General features: G+C 47.7%; 1 protein-coding gene across 2 annotated transcripts in view; it reads left to right on the forward strand.

Annotated features, from left to right (window-relative positions):
- The window catches only part of RPTOR (regulatory associated protein of MTOR complex 1), a 314811-nt gene that overhangs the window by 181968 nt on the left and 117968 nt on the right, over nt 1-14875 (forward strand). For both annotated transcript variants that reach the window (XM_043462839.1, XM_043462849.1), the window contains exon 7: nt 4382-4441. In XM_043462839.1, the coding sequence (XP_043318774.1) occupies nt 4382-4441 (60 nt within the window). The remainder of the gene's footprint in view (nt 1-4381; nt 4442-14875) is intronic.

Consider the following 14875-nt stretch of genomic DNA (forward strand, 5'->3'; position numbering starts at 1 on the left):
GAACAGTTAAAGATGTGTGCACATCATTGTATGTAAAATTACGTCAAAAGATAAGAAACAATGAGCAAATACTGAACGTTGGTTTGTGTGTTGAAGAATTTAAAGGGAAGTAAGTATACCACTTCCTCTGTCTCATGAAAAATGAGATGCACTGATGGATGGAGAAGCAGAAATGTGATAAAGCAAATTAATCAAATGCTGATGGTGGAGCCTAGGTGGTGGGATCCAGGAGCTTAACTCTAAAATTCTTTCAACTTTGTTGAACGTTGGAAAATACTGGGGGTGAGGGGAAAGCTGTAGTGTGTATGGCAAATTCTCTTATGGTAAGAAACAAAAGCTGAACAAAACCCAAGTGTAGATTGATTGTACACATGTGCTGAGCACAGTCTGGATGCAGAGGGGCAGTCGGAAGTAGGATTGGGCTGCAGGACCAACTCCACTTTTCCATCATCTGTATTGTTTGGGCTATTCCAGGGACTGATTTTATTTTATCCCAGCACAAAATAAATCAGCATGGTTCAGTTTTCTGTAAGAGGTAGATATGAAAGTGTTAATAGTTATCTTAGATGTGGGGGTAATTTTTACTTGTAATTTTCTGTACTTTTAATTTTTATGATAAATGTTTGGGATTTTTTTCTAATTGGAAAAAAATTTAGTATATTTCCATTCTCAGAAACAATAGCATCCAGCAGTCATATGACAGTTTACAAAGTTACAGAGTCGAGTTTTCTTTTTAGCATCCATTAATTTGTTCTTCATAAAAATCTTAAAGCCAATCACTTGCAAGAGCAACAGGAAAAAAAAAGATATATGAAATATTAGGAATCAATCTTATACCATATTCACTTGTTGACACATTTATGGAGTATCAGAACTATATGTTAGGGCACCCTTCTAAGTACTGGCGACACACTGATGAACAAAATAGGAGAAGTCCTTGTCCTCATCGAGCTTATCTTCTATGATAAAGACAAGCAGTCAGAAATATATAATAAGGTAGCAAGAAATGCTATTTTTAAAAAGCACGGTACACGAGTAGAGACTGAAGGTGCTATTTTCTTAGGCTGGTCAGGGAAGGTAGAAGAAATCCGAGTAAAACAAAGGAGTAAACCTTCCAGTTATCTCGGGCAAGAGGGAGCAACCTGTGCAAAGGCCCTGAGGTGGGGCTGTGCCTGGCAGATGGAAGGAGGAGAAAGTGTGTCAGGGTGACTGGAACTGGATAAGCAGAGTGAGAGTGAGGAAGTGAAGTCAGAACAGTGACTGGAAGCCCAGGGCAGGGCCTTGGGAGGCTAGGCAAGCACCCTGCATTTCATCCTGCATGGCAAGATGCTTCTGGAGGGTCAAGAGGAAATGATTTATCCCCATATTTCCTCATAAAAGGCTCGCTGTGGCTGCCTGGTAGAGAATTCCTGGGAGAGAAATAGGGAGCACAGGCAAGAAAGGAAGCAGAGAGACTATTCTGGAAAATGTGGGGGATGCTGGGGCCTGGCCTGGGGCTGTGTCCTCAAGGAGGTGAAGCACATTAGGCAGCGTCAGGAGACCTAACGGTTGTCACAGTTGGGATGGGGTGCTGCTGGCATCTCACGGGTAGAGGCTAGGATGCCACCCCCACAGCAGAGAATGATCTGGCCCAGTGTCCTTAGTGCCCGACTGAGAAACCCGGCCTGGAGGGTCAGCGGGCAGGTGGTGAGCAGTGGTCAGGTGCTGTGTAACTTCCCCCGCAGTTCAGAGAGGGCGAGTCGGACAGAGGAGTCAAGAGTGGCCCAGCCTGTCGATGAGCTCCAGCAACCAGCACAAAGTAGTCAGCACTAAATGACTGCCAGCTGCTGTTTATTGTTATAATTACTAATATCCAGCTTTGCGGAATTGTCGAGCCATTTTTATTGTCTCTGATTTTGCCTGATGTCGTTCTGGTGCAAAGGGAATGAATACAGGCTGATGTACAGTTTTGTGGACTATCAGTCACTGGTTCATCCATGCTGCTCATACCATATCATGCATATTTTAAAGTTGCATAGTGTCCCTATTTTTAATTTCCTTAACTTTATATTTCCAGCAGATTTATGATAATACTTATTTCCCAGTTAATAAGTTATTTTTATAAAGTCTAAATGAAAAATGTGGTCAACAATGAATCTAGTTTTATTAACTATTTTTCTCTTGATTTTAGGTTAGAGTACTTTCCATTGTGAATGAGACACTGAGAAAGTCTGTATTCTGCTAACTTCCTCTGGTTTAGCTGTTCTTGTAGATGGTTTAATTGACCTTGTGGTCTCTCAGCTATAGGATTGGTCATCTTTGACTTTGCTCCTAGTTTGCGGGGTGCAGCTCTGTATCCTGAACCATGGTTGTAACTCAGGCCGCACCCCACAGTGGAAAGCCCCAGGTGTTCATAGCCCCCTAATGTGGCACTGGCTCTCCCTGTCTGTGTGCACATCTGCTGGGGAGCAGGTATGGAAACCTCTGCCCAGTGCCCTTCAGCTCTTATGTCCCTGGGGCTCCTTGGGGTCTGGTCCCAAGCCTGTGCCGTGCCCAGGCCAGCCCAGGATCCCAGGAGAGCTTGCTCGCTGAATTTGGCTCCTTCCTAAGACTTCCCCCGAAGCTCTGGGGTTCAGATCTCCTTCCGGTTGAGTTATGTCCCTGATGCTTTGTGAATTGGGGAGCATGTGTGGGAAAAACTGGTTGAGGTGGACCTTGTGCTGTTACTCTTCTTGTAAGGGTCGTACCTTCCCTTTCTGCCTGTATTTGTTTGCTCTTTGATGCTTTCAAGTGGTTGCTTTTTATATTTTATCCAGAGCTCACTGTTGTTATTGACAAAAGGATTAGTCTGGTACAGACTATTCTGTCATTATAGGAATGCCGAGGTCCAATCAGTAAGCGTGTTACAGAGAAAAAAAAAAAAAACGACAGAGCAGTCCTGTTTGCATAGGCCTCAGATTTGGACTGAAAAGTGCATTTCCTGTAGACCATTTCCATCCACGGAAAGATCCTGATTCACATGGAGCCACTGTCAGAGCTGCCTGTGGACGGTTGCAGTGATGTGTGGGACCGGGCGGGCAGAGCTCACCGACAGGGAAGGAAACAGGAGGATTTGTCCAGATGGACTGACTGGCCCGGTGAAGCATCTGGGCAGCCCAGCCGCTTGTCCCCAAGGGAGACAGGCTCTGTCTCATTCGTGTTTCTGCTGCTGTGTGAATGGAGAGCACCGGCCAGCTCGGCCACAGCCAGGAATGTAACTTCCTCTGTGGCTGAGCAAGGTGTTGCTTGCTGAGGCCGTGAGGCTGGCAGGGCTGGGTGCTCAGGGTTCCCCCATCCCAGCTGGAGGGCCACATGTCAGGAGCCAGTTGCACACCAGACGCTGTCGTCTTGGCCTTGTCTGTCGTCTTCCGATCTCTGGATCTCTATCTCCTTTTCGTTCTCCCTCATCCTTACCCATCCACTGTACACCTCTCACTCCATGTGCCCTGAATGTGGCCTGGTCCTTGTATTCATCCCCTCCCATGAGCACACTGACTTTCTCCAACCTTCCTCCACGTCTCACATCCATCTAGTGATGCGGAAATGCGTTTTGTGGGTGTATTTGCTCTGTGCCTGCTGCTCTTTTCATAGAGGGGGTTATTTGTTCTTAATTTTTAAAGCAGATGAATTAAATGTTTTACATTTCTCCTATGACCAATGCTAAGTTGCTTTTTCGCTCTTCATGACCATTGATTCTGTCCTGCCGCATGCCAATAGCCCTGATAGGAAGGAAGAGATGGTCTTCGACCTCCTGTCAGTGCACACAAATTAGATGACACCTGGCCAGTCCCCCAGTCCCAGTTCCCACCCCACCCCCACCCTGCCCAGCCCTCCAGGATGGCTCTGCAGCAAAGATTAAGTCTCACAGCTCCTGTGATTTTATGATAATTAAAATGATATAATTGAATTCACTTTTCTTTGTCTTCTCCCACAAATTTCTTTTGTGTGCCTGGGGGTGGTTCACTGATCCTTCCATCACTCTCTCCAGGTTTACTTGCTTAAGAAGGAAAAATGGAAAAGTGGAGCCTGTTCCATCATCTAGGTGGAAGCTTTCTGTCTGTGACTCACGAGGACCCACCCCCAGCCCCCCACAGTGGGGATCTGCCTCACCACCCGCAGACTTGTTTCTCTCCTTCCACTGAAGACCTCCAGTTGCAGCTCAGTGTTCCTGCCTCTTTGAGAGGTTGCAGGGAGATTTTCTTCATAAACCTAAGAGCTGACAGAATTAAGAAAATCTGGGTTTACCTTTTCACTGTGGCAATCCCCATGGCCCCCTTCCTCTCTTTGCTTTTTCTCTGGGACTGTTGTATTCTCCCATCACATATCCCATTGCTGTGATTCACTGTCTTCTCTTTCTCCGCAGGTTCTGCATGCAGAAATGCGTTAGTCTGGTGCCTGGAGTCACACTGGATTTGATAGAAAAGTAAGTCAGATTTTTACGCTACTGTGGCTTCTGGTGTGAAGGGGAGTCTCCATTTTTCACTTTCGGTTCTCAGAAGTACTTCTTGTCAGCACAGATGTTTCCCTTTCATGTGTTCTTTTGTTCTCTGATTAAGGCCTTGTTTGTGATTGTTACATAGGACATGCTAAATTTGGGCCATATTAAAAGGAAAAGAGTACAAGCTGAATCCTTTTGAACATTTAAAAATACTCTGGACACTGAACCAAAGCAAAAATGAATATATCGTTACACATACAGACCAGTCACTGCACATAGATATCACTCTGATCCTCAACTGCAACAGTCAGATCATAGCTTAGCATCTTCCCCATGTTCCTCAACTTTCCCTTTCACGCTCTGCAACCTTCCATTCCCCCTACTTAGGGGGGAATGTAAACCCAGTTTTACGTCCTATCTAAGGCAGGTGTGGTGGTCCCGGCAAGAGGGGTCCTTCATGATGTGTGGTGGTTGCTTGGCCTCTCCTTGTCCTTCCAGGTCCTGGGGCCTGCTTGTCTGCTCCTGTCATGAGCCTCTTTGGGTCAGTACACCATCTCACAGTTCTAAACTTGACCTGCATCTTATGTTCATTTGTTTGCGTGTTCATTTCATTCATCCCGATTCACCCAGGTAGTTCCTAACGCTTCTGCTCTGAACCCCATTTCTTCTAGAATTAACACACAAACTGTTCCCTAAGTCTTGATGTACAGAATCGTGTGGTAAAGCAGAAAGACCTGATTTTAATTTTTAACCTCAGGTAGAAAAAGCAAATCTTCTAGGTTTCTCTCCTGGAAGACAACTTGCCTGTGTGTCAGGGGAAATGCACAAGAATATTATGCCTGAACGCCTGCCGTAAGGGCACTGTGGAATCGATCACATGCACTCCCCACGGGAGAATACAGAGTGTGGTGGCTACACTTGCATCAACAGGGAGTGGCCTGTTGTTAAGAGACTGACATGACACCCACCATGGGCTGCCGAACAGTGCATAACTCTGTGTGTGTGAATACATATCAACAAGACATGAAATAAAATATTTGCACTCCACTCTGGGTAGGAAAGTGGAATTTGGAGCAAGAAGCAGGGAGGAGCAATGATAAGGAACTGATTTTTTTCCATCTTGTTTTTTTAATAAAAATATAGATATGTAAAATATAGGTACAAATAAATTGAAAAGAAAGAACCAACAAAATATAATTAGGATACCTGCAAACAATTCATTGAGTATAATTCCTTTCATTAAATTTTGGATAAATGTCTAAGGAAATCATGTGACTGGTCACTGCATTTACTTCAGGATGCTTTTGTCCACAAGCAAAATGGGATATTGTGACAAGAAAGAATTAGCGTGACATTGATCAGTGCCAGCAGGACAAACAGGAAGGCCTGTGGTCCTTCTGCTTAGAGTGGGTCTTAGTTTCCACTGACCCACAGTTGAGGAGATTTCAAAGCCATTGCTGGAAAGGCAGTGCTGGCCGAGGCTGAGTGCAGGGAGGCGCTGATAGATGGGCCCTGCAGGCCGGGAGGGAAGCAGCGGGAGTTGAGGTTGGGGTTGGTACCAGCAGCAGGGTGGTGTTCGGGGCGCTGGCTGTGCTGGCTCGGCCAGGGCAGGGACCACAGACCTCACTGTGTCATGGTCACAAGGCTCAGGGAGGGTTCAGGTCTCTCCGCCCCAGTGTGTAGTACAGAGTCCACCTGTGCTTCTTTTCAAAGTCATGCTGCTCTGGGCAGGTGCAGCTGCTGATTTTCTCCACATCGGAGCTCTGGTGCTCTCAGGGTTACATGGTGGGGAGAGCGCGTTGGTGGCCTCGTGTCCCTGTTCTCGTCTTTGCTGGGGGGCCCATGCTCCAGGGGTCAGTGCTGTCAGGAAGCAGGGGGCTGGGTGGCTGGGTGCTGAGTGCTCTGTTAATCGGCCTCCACGATTGCCCTGTCCTGGTCACACTCACACAACTCACTTCTAGAGACAGAGGACCTGATCAGGGCCCCTCCTCTCAGGGGAACTGCTCCTCCCTGTTCTAAGCCAGCTTCACCTCCAATAAGGACTAAGACCGAGAAAACCATTTACAAGTGCTGGACGAACAAGGCAGCCATTGAGAAACAAACATCACATGGAGAGAAGCTGAAAAATAAGAAAGGGCTGGATCGGCCTGGTCATCTGGCCTGTTTGGTCCAGTTCCCTGACGAGATTTCAGAGTTTGGAAGCTGTCCTGTTAGAGCTCGTCCACCAGCGCTGCTGTGTTCTGTCTGTGGGTCTTTACTTCCCCCCCATTTCTGAGTGCCAGAGCCTCCATCGCCTGTACCACAGATCACCATAGACATGTAATTCTCACAGAAACCATTGAAACTGTGATAGAGTTACCTTCTTTCCTAGCGAGGTGACTTCTGGTGGCCTGTTCAGACAGTTCTGAAGAGGAATCTGGCATTCGGTTTGCTTCAGCTTCCTCGGTGGCACCTCCCACCTGGTGGTGTCAGGCCAGCCTGGTGGCCAGGTGTCTGGACATCTCTCTGTAGCCTTTCCTATACACAGGCCCTCGCTCTTCCAGACTTTGGTGTCTGAACAGCCAGTTCTCATCCTGTCACATTCTCAGACTTAAAGTGTGCATAGCACTTGACACCCTAAGCATGATCCACAAAAGAAAAAAATTGACAAATTGAACTCCATCAAAATTTAAAATGTTTACTCTCTGGAAGACACTGCTAAGAGAGAGAAAAGACAAGCTGCAGACTTGGGGGGAAATATTTGCAAATCACATAGCTGACAAAGGACTTCTATCCAGAATATATGAAGATATCTCAAAATTCACTAAAACAAAAAAAAATGGACAAGAGATATTTTACCGGAGAGGGTTTGAGGTTGGGGAGAAACCTTTACTCACAACTTAAACTGGCTAATGAGGATTGAAAAATAGAAGCAGACAACTCCTATATATGATAAGATTTTAGTATTTTTTTAATCAAGTGCAATTTTCGTAAATCACGACTTCAGAGTTTGTAGCCGCCCGTGTTCCCAAAAAACACCCAGTGTTGACTCCACCCTCCCCAGTGCTAAGTGACTTTCTCAGCTGATTAGTGTGACTTCTGGTGGCCCTTTGAAGGTTGGCTTACAGTGTCCTCTCTTCTCCGTCAACCCCTCTCCTGTCCCAGGCAGTGCTACAACGTTGGTGAAATGCTGAAAAATTGGGTGTCTGTGTGTTTTGATTTAAAAAGAAAAACATCATTAATAGCACTCTGAGTGGGAATGGGGGCAGGGAAAGGGGGTGGTGGAAAAACTACAGACAGACAGACATGGCCAGCCTCACCCTCAGGAGTCATATTCACTGGGCGCACACCTCTCACCCCTGCATTTGTCACCATCCCCCAGGGTGGATTGAGGCTCTTTGGGCATCAGCTCACCCCCACAAATACTTCTGTTCTCTCACCACTTTCCTGAAACTGCACTGAGAATAATGGTTAATACTACTTAGCATTTCTGAAGCCATTGGATTTCTGATAAAGACTGGGGTGGGAGGGGATGGTTCACAGGGAGAGTGTCTTTCATACACTAGCCCCAGCCACCATTGGGTGAATGCCACCACACAACTTTTGGAAAATTGTGTAAACAAGTCTAATAGTGCAGTTTAAAAAGAGATCATTCCCATACCAGACAAGTTTGCACTTTAGAAAAGCTTGTTGTCCAGATTAATTGGGATAGGCTACAAGCATCCAAAATGAACCACACTTGCTTTCCAAATGGAGCTTCACCTGAGTGGCTCGTGATGGTGGTGACAAAAAATGAGTAAGAATAAGATATTTTAGAAACCTCAGAACCTCTTTGTTGTGAATAACTTTTCAAGGTACAACGGTTTGGGTCTGAGTCATTGTTCTCGGAATACAACTTAGCAAACATACAGTTCAGGTGAGACCCATACATGTCATCATTTCCAATAGGAAGCGCTATGTGGCTGCTCCCCTCATAGCCTGGCTGTAGTTAGGGTGAATGTGCAGGGTTGAATTATGTTTATTTTTTATGCCAGGACAAGCTACAGGCTTTAGTTATATGGCACTAGAAAAAATCCAGATGTATAGCTCCGCAGGATTCCCAGCCACTACCACTGTGTGAGATCTGTTTCTGAGTAGATACAAGTTCTTAATTTCTGTAGCTTTCTTGGAGAGATTTTCCATTTAAAATGCTATTCTGGGGGCTTCCCTGGTGGCTCAGTGGTAAAGAATCCGCCTACCAATACAGGAGACACAGGTTCAATCCCTGATCTGGGAAGATCCCACGTGCCTTGGAGAAATTAAGCCTGTGTGCCGAAACTGCTGAGCCAACGTGCCACAACTACAGAAGTCCCAGCATCTGGAGCCCGTGCTGTGCAACAAGAGAAGCCACCGCAACTAGAGAGTAGCCCCCATTTGCTGCAACTAGAGAAAAGTCCAGACAGCAGTGAAGACCCAGCTCAGCCATAAATAAATATTTTTTTAATGCTATTCTGTTGTTTTAATTTTTAGACTTTCCCCCCATCTGTCCTTACAGTCCATAAGAAGAAACATTGTCAAGAAGTAGGTGTGACCTTGAAGTTACAAGGTTAGAAAGAAACACAGCACGTCTGTGTTCAGTAGTCTTCCAGGCTGCCAAGGTTTCTGTACTCAGAGAACCTTCCTGGGGAAGATGTCTCATTATTTTCACCTATCATCATTTTCTGGAGACTTCCGGTCAAAATACGCAGCTCTTGGATGCAGCAGGCTCTCGGCGTCCGCATCTCTGGGGCTGTGTTTGGTCTCCACTCTATGTGCTAGGGCCACTTGGGGTTCCGTCAGGATCATAACTCATTGTGATGTTTATCTGCCCGTGGATGAAGCAGGTTCGTGCGGGAGCTATCCTGTGCAGTGATTCCTTGCTCACTGGGCTGAGTGCTTGCACCGCTGCCACAGGCCAGGCTGTCCAAAGCTGCTTTACCCCTTGCCTCCGTTTCATTTGCAGTGTCCTCCTTGGATGGCCATTCTCGCCGTATCAAGCACCCTTTGTCCACTGGATGCCCATCCTCTGCACAAGCCCTCCTGCCTTTGGGACAAGGCCTGTGACTCACCTAAAGAGGTGCAAGGGACGTCCAACAGGGTGTCGTGGGCACTTCTTCCCAAGAGGCTCACCCTGCCCTCTGAGCTGGTGGAGCCTTTAGGGGATGAAGCGAGAACCTCATGAGGACTTCCAGTGCATCTCATTTGTGGGTCTAGGTTAATTGGCAGGCTCTAACTCGTGCTTAGTTACAATTATAGGATCTAACAGAAATTGGCTTTTTTGCTCAATTCCTTGGTCCTTTTTCATTTATTCTTCAGCAGCTCATTATTGCTAATGAAATCCTAAGCACTGTCGATTGGTGGGGGAGAGGACGAAACTCCATCAACAAGGAAGCACCTAAAAAGGCATTGCTGTGGGGGGAGTGTTTCCTGCGTGGAAGGTGGGATAAACCCGTGTCGGGGGCTCCTGGAGACACGTCAGCAGAGGGTTGGCAGGGCTGCCACTGACATGTTGCTGGTTTCGCGAGTGTCTTAAGGCATTTTGCATCCAGTGTGAATCTCTGAATTCAGCTCACCACATGGAAATTCTTGAACTTGAGAACCTCTCCATCACCCCTAAATGTGAGGGTGACCCTGGTCACTGTACCACCTGACTAGAGTGACAGGTCACAACACAGAGATGAAACAAAACCTGAAGGACACCGGGTTGTGTTGTTGAGTTTTGTTTCCCTCCCTCAAGTTTAATGACCTGCAGAAAATAAGAGTAATGTCCATCTAGTCCTCTGCCCACCCCTTTCCTTCCCCGGGTGGTATCGGCTCTGCATGTGTGAGGGATGATCCTGACACAGCTGGGTGAGTAGCCATGCTGCGGCCTGGCCTGCGTGGACCGGGGTGGCGGGCACGTGGTCTGAGCCCGCCGGCCTCACCTGCCACTCCTTCCCCTGCGAGCAGCTTGTGTGTACCCTGGTCTCCAGGGCCACCACTCCTTAGGATTGGAGCAGGCTCTTAATGTTGGCATGAGCTAGAGAGGGAATCTTCGCCCTGCATGCTGCATGACTGGCGGCCCCATCCAAGGAGCCCCGAGAGTCTCAGGGTCAGGAGCGTCAGGTGTGGGGGCTTGAAGGTGGCACTGGGCTTCGCCTGCATGACCTGCGTTTCCAGCCATCTTCCAGCACCTTCCCTGGCTGCCCCTAAACGATCAGAAATGCAGCCCGATCCTGTCATCACCTTCCTCTTTGCCATCACTGGAGAAATTGATTGAAAAGTTTCACACTTCTGAATTGCTGTACGGTAATTCTTTGATAAATGTGGTTTGTTTCAAACAGCTGCCTCTGTGCAGCAGCTCAGCATAAGGTTCCCCAGGATATCAGGGCTTAACCCCTTCCCAGCCTCGGCCACCTTTGTCAGATGTGCAAAACGTGTTGTTTAGAGTCTCAGCACCAGACCAGAGAAGGAGACATGGGTGGTGTGTGTGTGTTATAATTATTTAGCAATCTTTAAAGCTAGGGAAGGAATTTGTTTTCTAATTAAGCTGCTGTGTCTGGAAGTAAATTATAGTGAACCTTCTCTGAGAAATCTCCCGATTTCTAATTATCTACGCGAACGTAGCAGCCTGATGAATAGGCATGTTGCCACTGCAGTACATATTTATATTCCGAATCCTTTGAGAGACTGGCAATAAGATCCGTGCTTGGAAATTAAGGGACATTTTTCATCCCTGAAACAAAGTAATGAAACGCTTAAACAGTGCTAGAAATATTAGGGTACTCAGAAAGCTCTGGGGAATCAGAAAGACGAGGAAGCTAGTCCATGAGGCTGTTAGTTAGTATTCTGATCACTGGAGGCACAGAGGACACCAAAAAATTATTCATAATTAACATCTATTGTGTAAACAGCATATTTTAAATAGCTAACAATCCACTGTCTTGAATAAAATGAGTTGCTGTGTCCTGCTTCCTCAGAACCTTGAATAGCAGTTTAGCCCCTGTTTAGTCCAGAAGCAGTGGCTGAAGATAAGCTTGGATTTGGGGCTTGATTTTCGCTTTGAAACCGCAAGCAATTTTTTTTTACTTAACTACGGTCTCCATCTTAAGAATCCTGGTCTCATGAGTCCTGCATATACAGTGAGGAAGAGGTCACAGGGGAGGAAGGAGAGGCTGGGACAAATTGGGAGATTAAGATTAACATAAATCCACTACGGTGTGTAAAACAGGTAGCTAGTGGGCACCTGCTATAAAGCACAGGAAGTTCAGCTTAGTGGTCTGTGATGACCTAGAGGGGTGGGATGAGAGGGAGGGGGAGAGAGGGAGGGGATGTATGTATACATATAACTAATTCACTTCATTGTACAGCAGAAACTAACACAACATTGTAATTATACTCCAGTTTACAAAATACATGGATTGTGGCTTGAGAATATAGGATAACCCAACGATTCTTTAGTTGAGAATTAAGAAGAACAAGAATAGGTGATATTTATTGGTCACCTGCTATGTACCAGGTACTGTGTTAAGGGCATTACATATATTCAGTCTCTATTTATTCCTGGAGCCTTTTGAAGGGAGGTGCTATTATTGTCCACATTCCAAAGAGACTGAGGCTCTGGGCAGGCAACTAGCCAGCCTAGTGTCTGTCCAGGCCATGCTGGGTGGTCTGTCCCAGCATCACAGCAGGAAGGGAAGTGGCATCCCATGGGGCTGGCGTGAGCAGAGGAACTCAGCCTGGTGGCAGCCCGTGCCTGCCACCCCAGGCTCAGTAGCTGTGATCAGAATTTACTCCACCGTCAAGCCGGAATTGTACACATGTATTATGTTTGAAAGGAAAACTATCAAAAGATACCAGTCTTAATTCAAAAAGTACCTTTCTTTCCAACATAAATATATTGTATCGGCTGGTTGAAGGTGAAAATCAGTAATTCATTAATGCCTGCCAGTCACTGAGAAGATGAGTAATGATTCACTGGCAGCTAATTTGGAAATGAAGTGGGGAAAACAAATCCCCAAGAGACGGTGCAAGGGGAGAGAATGTGAGTAATTGGCGGAAATGTGGGAACACTGTGAAGGAAGAGTCACAGGTCCTCCCAGCCCCACAAGCAGGCGTCAGTCAGGCATCGATCAGCCTGGCCTTGGAGCCCCGCCTCTGGGGCGAGTGGCTGGACCGGACCTGGCTTTTCTGCCTGTCGCTATGATCCTGCTCAGGTCAGCAGGGGAAGGGGGGCGGATCCCCACACCCCATATGGTCCCCGTGGCCTGTGCTGATCAGCCAGCATGAAGGAGGCTTGTCTGGGAGGAAGTTGTAGATGAGCTGCCCAGGGAGCATGAGAGGTTCCTGGGACCTCCATGGGGTGCCTGCTCACCGCCCAGAGAGCGTCCATTTCCTTCTCTGTGGGACTGAATCCTGGCCTCTCGTCATCCAAACAAAGGCTGCAAAGCGCCACTCGGGGCATTTCAGCATCTGCGGCACTCATTTCATCTCCTGATGCCCTGGGCGCCCTCCTGGTGTCCTGAGGAAAATGTGTCTGCAAGTCTGTAAAGAATGCGTCATCCACAAGATCCGGGGATACAGATGGCGGTGTGGGTGGCTTTTCTTAATGGAAGGCGGGCGTCAGGCGGTGAGAGGGGAAAGTCAGCGGGGGCACAGCATGTGCCTCCAGTCTCTCGGAGATTGGCCTTCCTTGTGGCGACTTTGTCTCCTGAGGCTTGTTGGTGCTCCAGAGACACTTATCACAGCAGGCCCGCGATGGAGGAGATGAGGCTGAGTCAGTGCCTCACCTCACTTCCGTCCCTACTGAAGCTTGCCCTGTCTCCCTCCTTTCTTGGTCTACTTGCCGACCTGTCTCCGAGAGCTTGTTCAGGTCCAGCTCTACACAACGGTCCTCTCTCTCACAGCCCGGCAGTGGGCGCCGTTTCATTGGGCAGAGAGGGAGGAGGCCAGCTGCATCAAGCAGTGGTCCCTATGCCTGTTTCTCAATGCAGGACTCGGAACCCTGCTGTCACCATGTTGGCATGGGCCTTGGCGCGCCCCAAATGTCCAGCTGTCCCTACCAGTCCAGGGAGTGACTGCTGGCACCATCTCCGTTTCAGACCCTGGAAACCATGATAAAAGGAGATTGAGTGACTTGTTCAGTAAGTGGCAGAGCCGGCTCCTGCCTGCTCCGACCACCACGCCGCATGGTGACTGCACCGGGTTTTCTTTCCAGAGACAACACTCACCCACTCTGATCTGAGCACATCATCTGAACTAGAAGCCAATGAGTCACACATGAGATGTCTGCTTTTGAGAAGGGCATCTGAGATTCTGCTTCCCTGGTGGCTCAGCTGGTAAAGAACCTGCTTGCCAGTGCAGGTGATGCAAGAGATGTGGGTTCGATCCCTAGGTCAGGCAGATCCCCTGGAGAAGGACATGGCAACCCACTCCAGTATTCTTGCCTGGAAAATTCCATGGACAGAGGAGCCTGGCGGGCTTTAGTCCATGGGGTCACAAAGAGTCAAATCCAACTGAACGGGTGCCCACACATAAACACACACATTCTGAGATTCCAGGCTTAAAAACATCCAGAATCAGACATATCTCTCTTGGGCTGCTCATTCATTGATTCAACAAAGGGTTGGTGTGTGGCCTTGCATTCTTACTGGGAGAAGGAAACATGAAGGCATAAATTTAAAAAATATGCAGTTACAAAGGAAGCTATGACATAGTGACTGGTGCTTCTCTGATTGAGCAGCTAGGAGAGATGTCTGGAGAGTGATCCACCTGGCCAGAAAGAGCCAGCCAGGCGAAGCAGTGGAGAGAGTCCCAACCAGGAGCCAGTTGTGCTCCAGGTGCAGCCCTGAAATGGTATTCATTGGTCTCAGTTCAGTTCAGTCGCTCAGTCGTGTCCGACTCTTTGCGACCCCATGAACCGCAGCAGTCCAGGCCTCCCTATCCATCGGTCTAGTTTTTAAAATTAACGCACTTAGTGGTTTCAAGATGGCTTCTTAGGGTCTGACTCAATTCCCTTCATCACACAGGGGAACTGATCACTTAAATGCTTGGTTAGTACCTTAATTGGAAGTGGAGCTAGACCATTTCCAATTGTAGTTGCTGGGTTGTATGGGTATGCGGTGACGTTTACTCTCCCATGCCATCCACCGGCAGGTGTTGCAGCGCCAGCAGTGTGTAACATGCCAGGTGCTGGGGGGTTGATGATGTAAGACTAATAGTATATGAGATGATGTGTCCTCTAGAGCTTAGAAACTGACTGGGGGGCTCAGGTTCATATCTGTAGAACCGTTAACAAGGAAGGTCTGAGCTCAGTAGCCTGCAAGCCTCTTAGAGCTAAGAGATTGGACTGGATACTCAGTAAGAGGTTTAGCTCCTCTCCTGTGTGGACAGTGTGTAGGGGGCAGTCAGTGAAGGCCTGTGAGTAGATAGCAGAGGAAAGAG

The sequence above is a fragment of the Cervus canadensis genome, chromosome 1, assembly GCF_019320065.1.
Source record: "Cervus canadensis isolate Bull #8, Minnesota chromosome 1, ASM1932006v1, whole genome shotgun sequence".
Taxonomy (NCBI): Eukaryota; Metazoa; Chordata; class Mammalia; order Artiodactyla; family Cervidae; genus Cervus; species Cervus canadensis.